The 16574-nt window shown below is 35.9% G+C and overlaps 2 protein-coding genes across 2 annotated transcripts in view; one reads left to right on the forward strand and one right to left on the reverse strand.

The window, feature by feature from the left end:
- LOC123575964 (small ubiquitin-related modifier 2-like) overlaps nt 1–15974 on the forward strand; it is a 63425-nt gene extending 47451 nt beyond the window's left edge. Inside the window, exon 3 of the mRNA XM_045437028.1 lies at nt 15822–15974. Coding sequence (XP_045292984.1) covers nt 15822–15974 — 153 coding nt within the window. The remainder of the gene's footprint in view (nt 1–15821) is intronic.
- Nucleotides 1–16574, reverse strand: part of LOC123575924 (limbic system associated membrane protein) — an 823468-nt gene that overhangs the window by 736556 nt on the left and 70338 nt on the right. The window lies entirely within an intron of this gene.

Here is a 16574-nt window from a genome sequence, read left to right on the forward strand (position 1 = left end):
TGCTTCATTCCAAATATTTTGGACCATCATGTATTCATTTTCATTTGTAGCCATGTATTTTTTTTTTTAATTTCCTCTGATTTCTTGGTTGATCCATTCATTGTTTAGTAGCACCTCATTTAGCTTCCATGTATTTGTGTACCATATTTTTTTCATGTGATTGATTTCTAGTTTCATAACATTGTGGTCAGAAAAAAAATGCATGGTATGACTCAGTCTTTTTTAATTCATTGAGGCTTGTTCTGTGGCCTAATATGTACTCTATTCTGGAGAATGTTCCATGCGCACTTGAAAAGAATGTATTCCATTGTTTTAGGATGGAATGTTTTAACTGTTAGATTCATCTGGTCCAATGTGTCATTCAAAGCCACTGTTTTCTTGTTGATTTGTTATATGAATGATGTACCCATTGATGTAAGTGGGGTGTTAAAGTTCTCTACTATCATTTTATTACTACAGATTTATTCCTTCGTGTCTGTTAACAGCTGCTGTATGTATTTTGGTACTCCTATGATTCGGTGTATACACATTTACAATTATTATATCTTCTTACAGAGTTGTTCCCATTATGTAATGTAGTATCCTTCCTTGTATCCTATGACAGTCTTTGTTTTAAAGTTTATTTTGTCCAATATAAGTGGTGCTACCCCAGCTTTCTTCTTCTGTTTGAATGATAAATGTTTTTCTATCACTTCAGTTTAAATCTGCCAGTGTCTTTAGATCTTAGATGAGTTTCTTATAAGCAGCATATACATGGGCCTTGCTGTTTCATCTTTTGATTGCAGCATTTAGCCCATTTACATTCAAAGTAATTATGATAGGTATGTATGTACTGCCATTTTGTTACTTGTTTTACAGTTGTTTTTGTAGTTAGTCTGTTTCTTCCCTTATTGTCTTCCCTTCTGGTTTGATGGCTTTCTTTAGTGATATGCTTGGATTCATTTCTCTTATCTTTTGCATATATATTACAGGTTTTTGATTTGTGGTTACAGTTAGGTTGATATATCACACTTATACATATACCAGTCTATTAAGTTGATGGTTGCTTAAGTTTGAATCCATTCTAAAAGCACTAGATTTTTACCCCTCTCCCCGTGTTTTATGTGCATGATATCATACTTTATATTCGTTTATTTTGTGAATTCCTGGACTTTTGTAGATATAATTTATTTCACTGTTTTTATGCTTTAACCTCTGTACTGGTTTCATAAGTGATTCATCTATTTTTATTGTTTGTATTTAACAGTGATTTTTTTTCCCTTTTCTAATTTTCTTACTCCTGATTATAGCCTTTACTTTATACACAAATAATTCTCTTTAATGTTTCTTGTAAGACTGCCTTTGCGGTGATAAACTAAAGTTTTTGATATTTTGTTTCTGTTTGGAAAACTATCTCTCCTTTTCTGAAAGTTAGCCTTGCTGGATAGAATATTCTAGATGCAGCGGTTTTATTGTTGTTGTTGCTTGTTTGTTTTTGTTTTTCATTTCAGCACCATGAATACATACTTCTTTTGGCCTGAAGTTTTTGCTGAAAAACCAGCTGACAACCTTATGAAGTTCCCCTTATATATAATTGTTTTGTCTTGCTGCTTTTATAATTCTCTCTTCATCATTGCTTTCTGCCATATTAATTATTGTTTGTCTGGGTATGAACCTCCTGGGTTTGATTTTGCTGGGGACTCTTTGTACTTTTTGGAAATGGATGTCTGTGTCCTTCACTGGATAAGGGAAGTTTTCAGTTATTATGCAAATAAAATTTCTACCCCCTTTTCTCTCTCTTCTTCCTCTGAGATACTATAATGTGAATGTTACTACACTTGAGGGTATTGTTGATGTCCCTTAACCTTTTCTCATTATTTCTCACTTTTTTTTTTAAAAGTGTATTTATTTTGAGAGAGGGAGGGAGGGAGGGAGGGAGGGAGGGAGAGAGAGAGAGAGAGAGAGAATGATCAGACAAGGGGAAGAGAGAGAGGGAGAGAGAGAATCCCAACCAGGATCCATACTGTCAGAGTGGAACCTGCTGTGGGGCTCGATATTGTGAAACCAGAAGATCATGACCTGAGCCAAAACCAACAGACGCTTAACCAACTGAGCTGCCCAGGCTCTCCTATCATTCTTTTCTTTCCTTTTTGCTGTTCAGCTTGGTTGCTTTCCATTATACTCTCTTCCAGCTCAGGGATCCATTCTTTCTTTAAACTACTATTGATAATAAGTAAGAGAAGAAAACCACATGCAACATTTCTAAAACCTTTCTTTTTCATATAAAGCAACTGTAAGAGTTACAATACATACATTAACCTCTTTTAATCCCATCCATTAATTCATAATGATGGCCTCTGCTCATTTTTCAGTATCACTCCATTCGAAAATACTAATCCTATTCGTCCTCACCTACTCTACAACTACCTGGATTATGTGGCAAAAGAAACTTTTGTTATTGTTCTGTTCTTACCAACATGAGCAAATTGAAGTTGAGATTTGAAACAATCTTTGAAGTAACTTTAATGTAAAACCTGGTGAATAGCAATTGGCTTGCTGCCCCATCCTGCATAATCGTGCTCTGGATGGCTAGCCTCCTCCTCAGTTTCGTATCTTCCTAGAAGTGAGTCCATGACTCAGAAACAACTGTTAGGGAAAGCAACACTCCTTGTCTCAATGAAGGACCTATTCTTAAGTTGCTAATGACATCTAAGAAATCTATTCATAAGCAAGTTTATACACACATTATGTTTTTTACTTGCTTGATAATAATATTTTCTTGAATATCTGACTTTGATGCCTAGACCCAAGCCATTTCTGATCCAAAATTCATTGTCCTTGGGTTCCCAAGAAATCTCCTCTCTGGTATTACTGGAATTTCTGGAAGTGCGGAAACCTAATATTTTTCCTCTCATACCCAGCTACTGAAGATTTCTAGATTCTTCTTCTCTGGCTCAATTCCTTCATTTGCTAAGGGGCACCATTACAGTTCTTAAGTCAAAGTTATTGTCAGGATTAAACACGGAATGGCATAAAGTGGGTTTGGTAGTGAGTTTAGCACTAAGCGAGGTTTCAGCAAATGTTTATTATTAATAAAAATCCTCTATAATAGTCCTTCTACTCTCCAATTCTATGCTGACCTCCAATTCAGGGACCTATATTCTTTTAATCTGTTTTCTAATATTCAGACTGATATTGTCTTACCTAAATTAGACACATGCAAGTGTTGTTTCTCTATTAACATTTAGCTATAGTGTTTACCATATATAAAAAAACTGACAGCTTTGGTACCTACCAAGGATACCACATATTCAGACATGTGAAAAGGAGGGTTATTAGGGAAGGGAGAGCAGAGAGGGTGACAGGTGTTGAGAAATGAGGAATTTTCCATACTGGTGGTTTGTACTGATTACTCATCACTTAATTGTTCACCAATATATTTCATTTTGAGTCTATAAACCCAGTTTTTTGCTATGTCTATGTGATATGCCTCATCTTCAAGAGCATAGTTTTTTCCCCCTTTTTTACTATGCCATATTAACAAATGATAGCCAAACAATTAATCATAGCTAGACTATGATGTTCTGAACAAGCTGTCAAATAAGCTAAAAAACTAGACCAACTATGGCATGATCTGCTTATTTTAAGTTATCTAACCATGGCCTGAATCTCTCACTTCATTCAATTCTTTGTTAACTCTTACTTTCCTGGAATTTTGTTTTCCTGCTTTTATTGAATTAGGGGGTGGCAAAAGAAACAAAGTTATAACAAAAGTCAAGCACACTTACTTTCCAGAATTGTATTACAGATGCTTAAGAGACATGACAACTAGTTGCGTCCAAGAGCAGGAAGCAGGTGACAGACTACCATTGCCCATCAGACTCCTGATAAAAAATGTATAGGTACATTAATGAACTGTTTGGCTTAAGTATTTGATGTGTCAGCATATCATATTTTCCTTATTCTTTCCCTGGCAGAAAAAAAAAAGCCTGCTCATCTCCATAGGGATCATGCAAGACAACTTTTATTCTGAAAGGTAAATTCACAAGGAAAAAGTGTGACACTAGATGTGTGGAGAGACTTGGAAAGTGAGCAGTGTGTCAGCCCAAACTGTAACAAGTAGCTAATGAACAGTAGCCTTCAAATGAGTAAAGCCAAAGTGACAAACGTAGATGACGATTGGGCTGAAATGCAATGGTAGTCAAGTCAGCAAAGGTAGAATAACCCTAATACTAGTTTATGGAGAATCCAGAAGAGGAGCAAGCAGTGGGATTAAATGTTCTTTTTCCTCCCTCAAATTCTTCTCATAGTGAGAAGTTATCATGATCATAGGAGAGAGAGATATTGCCTGATCAAGGTCATCAAAAATGTTGTTTTAAACATCAGCCATTATCCACTCTAAGAGTGTCCATGAAGCAGCTTTTTTTTCAGAAAAGTGTGCTTCCTGTCAATACGGCTTATTTTACCCTACTCACTTTTGGAATATAATTTTTATTGACATGTCTTATTTTGGCTTTAATAAGAAACACACTCTAAGACAAAGATTAGATTTAAGGCAGTTTATTTGGAAAGAGCAGGGAACACTGGCAAAGAAGTGGTGAGGCAATATAGAGAAGGGAAGGAAATGAAAAAGATACCAGAGTGGGCTACTGAAGCTTAATCCTTCAGATAGATGGTGGGAAATGATTTAAAACAACAAGAAAACATGTGCCTTAAAAGGGTCACTCCTAACTAATAAGGGGATAGGGATATTCTTATCCCAACTATTGCTAGTCTTAAGATGAAGCTGCTCAACTCAGCACTTGCATCAGCTTCCTCAAGTTCTAGGGTAAAGAGTCCTAGGCACAGATGCAGGAATAGCCACCTCAATGCTAGTTGGAACACACTGAGAGGTTTAGCAGAGCACTGACAGCATATGGTATGGTGTTACTGGTTTGGATATTTTCTTTTCTTTTTTTTGACATCCGTAAAGTAAATATAACACACACACACACACACACACACACACACACACACACACACACACACACCTACACAAGATTATATTTCATATTTCTCATTGATTTGTCTTACCCCTTCAACTTACTTCTTCTACCAATTTTCCCTTTATCCCAATTTTTATACATCTTTTTTCTACTTGTATCTATTTATGTTAGGTTTCCCCTATCATTTTTAGAATGAGACAAGGTGTAGATCAACAAAACTGCTCAGTGATAATTCAACAATTATATATTAAGTACCTATTACCTGTCAGGCCCTATTGTTGGCACTACAGATAAAGTGATTGGCAAAATATGCATGGCATCAAACTTTACTGAGGTTACAGTTTATTTGGAGTTTTCCCCAAAGAGACTATAGTAGATGACATAATTTACTAAAACGTTATCTGTGAAAGATCTACATGATCTTCCCAATATCTAACAAAGAACACTAAAACTTTCATTTCCTCCTTCATACTTTCAACCAGTTGGTATATAGAATTATGTCCATATTTTAAACATGAACAATAAATCATTTATCCATAGCCCATCCAGACTCGTTATAGGAAGCACTGGCTAATCGTTCTTTAGTTATAGCCTTTTAATACAGTTTTTCAATTCATTAAAATATATATATATGTATACATACATACATACATATACATATATACATATACATATATGTATATATGTACATATATATATGTATGTGTATATATATATATATATATGAGAATCTACTCTGTGTCAGGCATTCAGTTACACACTGGGGATGCAAAGATGAACAATACATGATCTGATCCTCAAGATGCTTACATACTACCAGGGAGAATGACAAGCAAAGAGACACGAATAATAAGAATAATGCGAGAGCTAGGATGTGTAATAAAATGGTCATGCCCTACATTATTATTTACACAGCATCAGGTATTACTTCTGTAACCCCAAAATGTGGGGATACAATATTTTAAAAACCAGAAATATTTACTACCTACCTGTGGTAGAGCTAGGCTAGCTATGTCTGTGCTCAAAATGATATAGTCCTGTCAGAATAGTAATTGATAACTCCCTTTCAACATCTATCTGGCTGGTGCAGATATAACAACTTGTCCCGCCCTGTTTGCACAATAATGAATTCAAAACTACCACAAGCCCTGCAGCCTTACAACAAATCATTCTCCCTAACAAGTTTCTGACATTGCACTTAGATGTACAAAGATTGGGTAAACCTGTCTATTATATATTCAGCCAAAACTACATTATAATCTTCATTTAGAGAGTCTTACCTGGGGCCCAAGAATGATAGTGTCAGGAACTCAAATCATAGCACAGCATTTTAATTAGAAGGAGATCTGTTCCACCAATGTTATTTCTGACTATCTAGGAAAGGATCAGATCCTCCCCATAAAAGTAGGGTTTTCTGTGTTTCAAGAAGATAAATACATACTCTAAAACCATTGTATTTCAAAGTATGTATGGAGTTAGTTTTTAGACCTGTTTTAAGGAATTATTTGACTACTTATTGGGTATACACTTTGGGCAGAACACTTATCCTGGTTTTTCACATTTGTTTACTTCTGAGGTCTCTGGATAAAATTTAAGAGTTCTTAATATTTATACAGACCTGAAGAAGAATTGCTTATCTCCCTTTAAGATCTTAAAATAAGTATATAAATACTAGTTCTCAAACAAGGGAGTGTGAATAACAAGGAGAAGTATATCAGAGTGATGTCAGCATCATGGCAGCATGTGTTGTTTTCTCTTTCTCTCCCTTTTGACTTACAACTAATGACACATCCCAAACCAGATAGATAGATGGATAGATAGATAGATAGATAGGACTAATTTTTACAAAGCCTGTGCAGAGCATACCAGGATACCTTAGAGATCCATCCATCTGTGCACCTGAAAGAGGGTAGATGGGGCTGTAGAGGTGGTAGAGGAAGGGAAAGGGCAGTAGGGCTGGTGGCAGCAGAGTTGATGACCACAAAGAAAACACTGACAGGTCCATCAACAAGCCAGCATGAATTTTCTGGTAGAAGTGGAAAGTAAATGTGGTGAGGGGAGATATGCCCAACCAAGTGTGCTGAAGCTGGAGGACCAGTTGCTGCTCTCTGCTCTCTCAAAAGAGAGACCCCAAAGCCTGGCTGGGGGCGGAAAGGGGGGGGCGGCGGAGTAAGGGAAAGGGAAAGGAAGTAGGCAAAGAGAGCTATAAGAAAGTGTCTCCCTAGGAGGTATTGGGGACTGCCATGGATCTCTGGAGTTCCTCACCCACTTGTGGATTTCCCCACAAGCCCATGGGCATATCTAGAACCCAAAGTCCAAACCACACACTGCTCCCCACTTTTTTTTTAAACATATATGTACAAGGTCCCAGCCTTAGGGGTAGGTCAGGTCATTTAAGGGAAACCAAAAACTTGTGCTATAGCACCACCTTCTGGAAGACAAAGGGAAGGCTCCTACTACCAACCTGTTGAATCAAAGTACACAAAGCATTGCCTAAATGAGAAAGGTCTTTGCTACTTCAAATGCAGAGGCACATCTCATCAAACACCATGAAAAATCATAGTAATATGGTATCATAAAAAAAATGACAATTTTCCAGCAATTGAACCAAAAGATGTGGAAGAATGTGATCTGATAAAGATTTTTAAATAGCCATTATGAAGAAAACCAATGAGCTACAAGAAAGCTCGGGCAATACAATAAATTCAGGAATAAAATTAATGAACAGAAAGAGTACTTTACCAAAAATTTTGAAATTTTAAAAAAGAAACAAACAAATTCTAGAGCTAAAGAACTCAATAAATGAGACGAAGAATGCATTATAATGCATTGGGAATGGAGCAGATCATATGGAAGAGAGAATGAGCAAGCTCAGGGATAGAAACATATGAATGAATAAGGGGGAGGAAGAGAAAAACCTGAGATACTTAAAATGTGAAAAAAACTCTGTGAAAACTGCCTGACTCCATTAGAAAACCCAACATAAGAATAGTGGCTGTCCTAGAAAGAGAGGAAAGGGAGAAGGAAGCAGAAATCATATTTAAAGAAATAAGAGCTGAGAACTTCCCAAACCTGGGGAGGAAATTGCATTTAAAAGTCCACAAAGCAAATAAAACACCTTATTATTTCAATGCCAAATCACTTTCTCCAAGACACATGATCTTAAAGCTGTCAAATGTAACAATAAAAAACTTTAAAGGCATCCGGGGGAGGGAGGGAGACAGTAACCTGCTAAATTATTCCCTTTATGCTAATCAGCAGATTTCTTAGCAGAAAATCTACAGGCCAGGAGAGAATGGAATGACATATTCAAATTTTGACAGATAAAAACTGCTAGCCAAAACACTCAATCCAGCAGTTATCTTTCAGATATAGAGGAGAAATAAGGGCTTTCCAAAACAAAATTTGAGAGGGTTCACCACATCTATACCTGGCATACAAAAAATGATGAAACAAATTCTTCAAGCTGAAATGAAAAGATGAGAGGACACAAAACTCCAACAAGTAGACAGAATACTTTAACTTTTTAAAGAATAATATAGTAAGCTCTTCACTATAGCATAAAGGTTACAGCTTAACCTTAGTAAAAATCACAGCATAAAAAGAGGTTATTTGTAATATCAAAAATGTAAAAGGGGAAGACAAAAAGAATGCAACCTTTACAGGAAAATGTAGATAAACTGATACTGTCAGAGAAAGGACTATTTTATCTATGAGATGTTTTATGTAAACCATAAAGCAACAATCTAGAACAGAGACACCAAACAAAAACAAAAAAACAAAAACAAAAATAGGAGACTGAGCAAATGCCATGGAAAATCACCAGCTTAGAAACAAAGATAGAGGTGCCCAGGTGGCTCATTTGGCTAAGCCTCTGACTCTTGGCTTCAGCTTAGGTCGTAATCTCACAGTTTGTAGGATCAAGCCCTGTGTCAGGATCTGTGCTGACAGTGTGGAGACTGCTTGGGATTCTCTCTCTCTCCCTCTCTTTCTGTTCTTTCCCCACTTGCACTATCGCTGTGTCTCTCTAAAATAAATAAATAAACTTAAAAAAAAAGTAGAGAAAAACAGAAGTAAAAAGAAACAATGGAGAAACAAAATAACCAAAAGTCAAAAGATAAAATGGCAATAGTAAATCTTTATATGTCAGTAATCACCCTAAACGTAAATGATTTCAACTCACCAATCAAGAGGCACAGAGGGGCTGGATGGATTTAAAAACAAAACAAAACATGACAAACACCTACATGTTGCTTATAAGACATACATAGGCTCAAAATTGAGTGGATGGAGGATAATACTCAAAGCAAAAGAAACCAAAAGGAAGTGGGTGTAGTACCCATACTTATATCATGTAAAACAGACATAAAGCCAAAAAGGGTAACAAGGACAAAGAATATAATGATAAAGAGAAAAAATGTATCAGGAAGACTTAACACATAAATATATACACTCCCAAGTGAGCATTTAACTACATTATGCAATTAATAACATATCTTAAGGGAGAAATAACAATACAATAATTGAAGGGTATTTCAGTACTCTACTATAAGCAATGGATAAATCATCCAGACAAAATCAACGAAGGAATGTCAGAACTGAACCACACTTTAGAATTAATGATTTTAACGGACATACACAGAATATTCCATCCAACAGCAATAAAATAGACATTCTTCTCAGGTACGAAGGAACATTTTCTAGGATAGATACTATGATAGGCCACAAACATGTCATAGCAAATTTAAGATTGAAATCATATCAACTATCTTCTTTGACCACAATGCTATGAAACTAGAAATCAGTATAAGAGAGAAGTTCTACAAATGTGTTGAAATTAAACTGCACACTTCTAAATAACCATTGGGTCAAAGAAAAAATCAAAAGGAAAATTTTTTAAAAATCTCAAAACAAATAAAAATAAAAACACAACTTACCAAATATTGTAGGATCCAGCAAAAGCAATACTGAGAGGAAATTTGATAGCCCTAAACCCTTACACTAAGAAATTAGAAAGATCTCAAACCACCTAACTTTACACGTTAAGAAAATAGAAAAAGAAACCCAAGGGGCACCTGGGTGGTTCGGTCACCTGAGCATCCGACTTTGGCTCAGGTCATCATCTCGCTTGTGGGTTCAAGCCCTGTGTCAGGCTTTGTGCTGATGGCTCAGAGCCTGGAGCCTGATTTGGATTTTGTCTCCCTCTCTTTCTGCCCTTCGCCTACTCATGCTCTGTCTCTCTCTCAAAAATGAATAAACATTAAAAATTTAAAAAAAAAGAAAAGAAACCCAAAGTTAGCAGAAGGAGGGAAATATAGACCCTTTACAGATATAAATGAAACAAAGACTAGAAAAATAATAGAAACGATCAATGAAACTAAGGGTTCATTTTGAAAATGACTAAATTCACAGACCTTTAGCTAGACTAAGAAACAAAAAGACAAATTAAAAAAGGAGACATTACAATTAGTACAACAGAAATACATAAAATCATGAGATTACTATGAATAATTATACTTATTCAAACAAATTACACAACCTAGAAGAAATGGATATATTTCTAGAAACGCATAAGTTACCAAGACTGAATCAAGAAGAAATAGAAAATCCAAATAGACCAATAACAAGTCAATATAATGAATTAGTAATAAAAAAACTCTCAACACAGAAAACTCCAGGACTAGACATCTTCACTGGAGAATTTTCCAAATATTTATACAAGTAGCACCAATTTTTGTTAAACTCTTTCAAAATATCAAGGAGAAGAAAATATTTCCAAACTCATTCTATGAGGCTGGCATTACTTTGATATCAAAACCAGATAAGGATACCAGAAGAAAACCATAGACCAACATCATTAATTATTTGAATATTGACATGAAAATTCTCAGGGCACCTGGGTGACTCAGTTGGTTAAGTGTCTAGCTTGATTTCAGCTTAGGCCATGGTTTGTGAAATGGAGCCCCAAGTCAGGCTCTGCACTGACAGCATGGAGCCTGTTTGGGATTTTATCCCTCTCTCTCTGCCCTTCTCCTGCTTTCTCTCTCTCTCACCTCTCTCTCTCAAAATAAATAAATAAACATTAAAAAAATTCTCAACAAAATATTAGCAAACCAAATCCTAGAACAAATAAGACTATTCACCATGACTAAGTGGGATTTATATCTGGCATGCAAGCATGAATAAAAATATGGAAAGTTAATAAATACAATGCAATAATATAAAATATGCAAGTTAATAAATATAATGCACCCATCAATAAAATTAAAGATAAAAATTACATCTCAAAGGATGCAGTAAAGGTATTTGACAACATTCTTTTATGATGAAAACCCTTAACAGAGTAGATATAGAAGGAATATAACTCAACATAATAAAACCCATATATGACAGTTCCACAGTTAACATGACACTCAAAGAGGAGAAAACTGTTTCTCCTAAGATCAGAAACAATGTAAAGATACCCACCCTTACCACTACTATTCAATATAGTATTGGACGTTTTACCTAGAATAACAATAGGGCAAATCAGAAAGGAGGATGTAAAATTGTTACTTGTGTATGATATCTTATACATAGAAAATCCCAAGGAATTAGTAAAGCAAAAGAGTTGGGATTAATAACCATCTCAGTAATAACCATTTCCATAATGGCAAGATACAAAACATGCAGACTATAGGATATCAACATACAGCAAGCATTGCATTCCTTAACACTAGTGATGAAGCATCTGAAAAAGAAATAAAATCATCCCATTAACAACAGCATCAAAAACAATAAAATATTAAGAATCGATTTAGCCAAGGAAGTGAACAATCTATACAATGAAAATTACGAAACTTTGCCGCAAAAAAAGAATTAAAGATGACACAAACAAATGGAAAGACAACCCATGTTCATGGGTTAGAAAAATTAATATTGTTAAAATGGCTGTACTATCCAAAATCATCTGAAGATTCAAAGCAGTCCCCATCAAAATGCCTAAGTTATTCACAGAAATAGAAGAAACAATGTTAAAACTTGTGTAGAACCACAAAGGACCCCAAATAGCTAAAACAATCGAGAAAAATAAAAGAACAAAGCTGGAGGTAACAGACCTCCAGATTTCAGTCTATATTATGAAGCCACAGTAATAACAACAGTATGGTACTGGCACAAAAGCAGATGCATCAAACAATGGTAGAGAATAGAGATCCCAGAACTAAACCCCAGCATATACTGTCAACTAATACTTGATAAGGGAAACAAGAATACTCACTGGGGAAAGGATTGTATCTTCACTGAATGGTTCGGGGAAAACTGTAGGAACACATGTGGTACAATGAAATTGGATCTCTCTAACTCACACCAGTCACAAAAATTAACTCAAAATGGATAAAAAACTTAAACATAAGACCTGGAAGAAAATGTAGAGAAGAAGCTCATCAATTTTGGTCTTGGTGATAATTTGGGGGACATGATGGCAAAAGCACAAACAACAAAAGAAAAAAATAAATTAGGCCAGGTCAACTTCAAGAGCTTCTACACAGCAAAATAAACAATTGAAAAAATTAAAAGACAAACTACAGAATGGGCAAACAATTGAAAACATATTATCAGATACAGGGTTAATATCCAAAATATATAAATAACCCAGTCATTTCAGTAATAACAAGAAAAAATAATCTAGTGAAAATAAATTGGCAAAAGAACTAAATAAACATTTCTCCAAGGAGGACATTAAAATGGCCATGAAAAGATGCTGAATATCACTAATCATCAGGGAGGTGTAAATCCAAATCATAATGAGATATCACTAGACAACTCTTAGAATGGCTATCATCAAGAAGTCAAGAGACAACAGGTGCTGGTGAGGATGTGGTGAAGAGGAAACTTGGTATATTGTTGATAGGAATGGTCCAACCAATATGGCATTTCCTCAAAAAATTAAATCTTTGGGGCGCCTGGGTGGCGCAGTCGGTTAAGCATCCGACTTCAGCCAGGTCACGATCTCGCGGTCCGGGAGTTCGAGCCCCGCGTCAGGCTCTGGGCTGATGGCTCAGAGCCTGGAGCCTGTTTCCGATTCTGTGTCTCCCTCTCTCTCTGCCCCTCCCCCGTTCATGCTCTGTCTCTCTCTGTCCCAAAAATAAACGTTGAAAAAAAAAATTAAAAAAAAAAATTAAATCTTATAATCCAGCAATTACACTTCTGGCTATATGCTCAAAGGAAATGAAAATAAAATTTACATTAGATATATGCACTCCCATGTTTATCACAGCATTATTCATAACAGTGAAGATATGGAACAAACCAAATACCCATTGGTGGATGAATGGATATAAACGATGTTGTACTTATATACATGAAATATTATTCAGCCATGAAAAATGAAGCTATCCCCCTATTTGTGAAAATATGGATAAATCCTGAAACTATTATGCTAAGCAAGATAATTTAAAGAAAGACAAGTACACTATGATATCACTTATATGCAATATCTACAAAAAGTTAAACCTGCAAAAAACAATAAAATAGTGGTTACCAGGAGATGGGGTGGGGATAGGGGAGAAGAGTAATGGTGTTTAAGCGTACATACTTGCAATGAGTAGCAAATAAGCCATAGAGGTATAATGCACAGCATAATAGATAATAAAATTGTGCCCTAATGTGTAAATATAATGACATTGCAATCATGTTACATTACATAAATGTATCAAGTAAACGCTATACATCTTACACAATGTTACACATCAAATTTATTCAATAAAAAATGAGTGTGCATTTTTGTTTGTTTTCTGAGGGAGAGACTGAATTTTAGCTCTACCTATCAATTTGTGACTTTGAATAAGTTAAAAATCTCCTCTATGAGTACTAGACTAAACGGTTCCTAACAACTGTCTCAATTGTAATAAAATATTTTATTTTATGCTGCACTTCAATACAAAGATACATAAATCAAGATTAAGTATGTTTGTGTAGAAGGGAGAGAGCAGATAGTTTTCCTCGTGTATAGTGGAGTGCAAACAAGTCCTAACTTAGAAAGTTGAAGGATGATTAGGAAGTGATGGAAGCAGTACATCTCTCCGAAGGATCCAATTAAGAATTTCAGTTTAACTCAAGGAAATAACCTTTTATAGGCCTAATAATTGAAGATTAAACATAAGAAAACTATGTGCCACACTGTGAGGTAATTATACATAGTGTCTCATTTGATCCTCAGAATATTGAATTGGTCATCTCCAGTTTACATGTGATGAAATCAAGACTCAAAAAAAAGTTATAGGTAATTTACTCAATACTACCAACTAATGAACTGTAAAACAGATTTAACAATAGTACTCATGATCCCACTTGTTACAACTAAAACAAAACAAAACAGAAACTAGGTGATGTACCTGAATAGATATTTCTCCATAGAAGATATACCAAAGGCAAACACTTACATGAAAAGATGCTGAATATCACTAGGCATTAGGGAAGTACAAATTAAAACACAGTGAGATATCCCTTCATGCCTGGTAGAATGGCTGTCATCAAAAAGACAAGAGATAACAAATGCCAGCATGGAGTGAAGAGAAGGGAATCCTTGTGCACTGTTTCTGGGATTGTAAATTGATGCAGCTAGAACTGAAAAAAAGTATAAAGGATCCTCTAAAAATTAAAATAGAACTACTACATGATCCAGCAATTCTACTTCTGGGACTATATCCAAATAAATGAAAACACAAACTCAGAAAGATATCTGCACCTTCAGAGCAACAATATTTGTAAAAGCCTAGACATGGAAACAAGCTGTGTCCATCAATGAATGAATGGATAAAGAAGTTGTGGTATATGTATATAACAAGATACTATTCAGCCATAAAAATAAAAATGAGGAACTCCTATTTACAACAACATGGATTCACCTTGAAGGCATTATGCTAGATGAAATAAGTCAGTGAAAGACAAATACTGTATGTTCTCACTTATATGTGAAATGTGAAGGCAAACAAAATGAGAGACTTCTGGTTAAGATGGCAGAGGACCCTAAGCTCACCTCATCCCAAGGATACAACCAGATAACACTCTCATCAGTGTAAATGACCCAGAAAATGATGTAAATACTGGAAAAAAAAACAGAACTTCATAACTAAATGTAGAGATGAGACCATATTGAAGTGGGAAGGAAGTGAGGTTATGCCAGGGGGAGATAAACTCCAGGGATCTGGCTTCCAGAGGGAAGGAGTCACTTTTGTGTAAATGGGTGAGAAACACACTATCACACCAGGAAGCTTGTTCGGGGAAGACAAATCTTACAGCATTTGGGTTTGAAAGTCAGAGTGGTCAAATTTTATGAGTTCTTAACAGCTAGCAGGACTAAAAGCCTGGAACGTTAAAAATCAGTGGGCTAGCTCTGGGACAGCTGGGAGAGCCACAGGAAGTCGAGTACCTGCTCTTAAAGACATGCACAACAAACAACCCAAGGAGATACAGCATAAAAAAGGCAGTGTGAAAAAATGCCTGCTGCAGACAGGAGAGAGGGTGGTTTGCTAATCTCAGAGTTCACTGAGGGACTTCTCCAGGAACAAAGGAGCTTACTGGTACCATTTCCCTCCCCTGCCCCCTAGCATAAACACAAGCTCAGCTTCAAGGACTAGTTGCCACTGGCATTCACTACCTAACTGTCTTATACCACACCCCATCCCATAAAGCAGGGCTTGCCTCATTCTTGGCACTGAAGGTCCCCTCCCCCAGAAGGCCTGCACAAATGTTACCAACATTGTGACTCCTGACTGTCCACTTTGTGGGACCTTGGTCCCGGTAGCAGCTGGTCACCTCCCATGAAGGATACATACACCTTGTTAAAAGTACATAAACCACCCACATGGTTTGCAGGTGGCCCTGGCCAGCCTTGCCTCTGCAGTGGCTGTGAATCCCCTGTGGAAGAATACCAGCATCGCCTTGTTAAAAGTGCATACCCTGCCCATGCACACTACTCTCAAGAGCAACAACATATCTGACTTTCATACCACACAGAAACAGATATAGAGAGTTAAGCAAAGTGAGGAGACAGAGGAATATGTCCCACATCAATAGGACAAAATCACAGCAAGAGACCTAAGCAAAATGAAGACAAGAAGTATTCCTGATAGAAAATTTAAAGTAATGATCATAAAGGACTTCACTGGATTTGGGAATAGAGGACATCAGTGGGGTGATTAACAGAGAATGAAAAATAACCATTCACAGAAAAATAAAACAACTGAAATAAAAAATACACTAGATTGAATGAAATAGAATGAATCAGTGACCTGGAGGACAGGGTAATAGAAAGTAACCAAGCTGAGCAAGTGAGAGGAAAAAAAAAAAAAAAAAAAAAAATATATATATATATATATATATATATATATATATATGTATATATATATATATATAAATTAAATGGGAATAGACCTAGGGAACACAATGACTCCATCAAACATAAATAACATTTGCATTTTAGGAACCCAAGAATGAGAGAGAGGAAAAGGGGCAGAAAATATATTTGAAGACATAATAGCCAAAATATTCCCAAACTTAAGGAAGGAAATGGAAATATCAAGGAGGTATAGAGGTCCCTCAACAAAATCAACCCGAGGAAGTCTATAC

The sequence above is a fragment of the Leopardus geoffroyi genome, chromosome C2 (genome assembly GCF_018350155.1).
Source record: "Leopardus geoffroyi isolate Oge1 chromosome C2, O.geoffroyi_Oge1_pat1.0, whole genome shotgun sequence".
NCBI classification, from domain to species: domain Eukaryota; kingdom Metazoa; phylum Chordata; class Mammalia; order Carnivora; family Felidae; genus Leopardus; species Leopardus geoffroyi.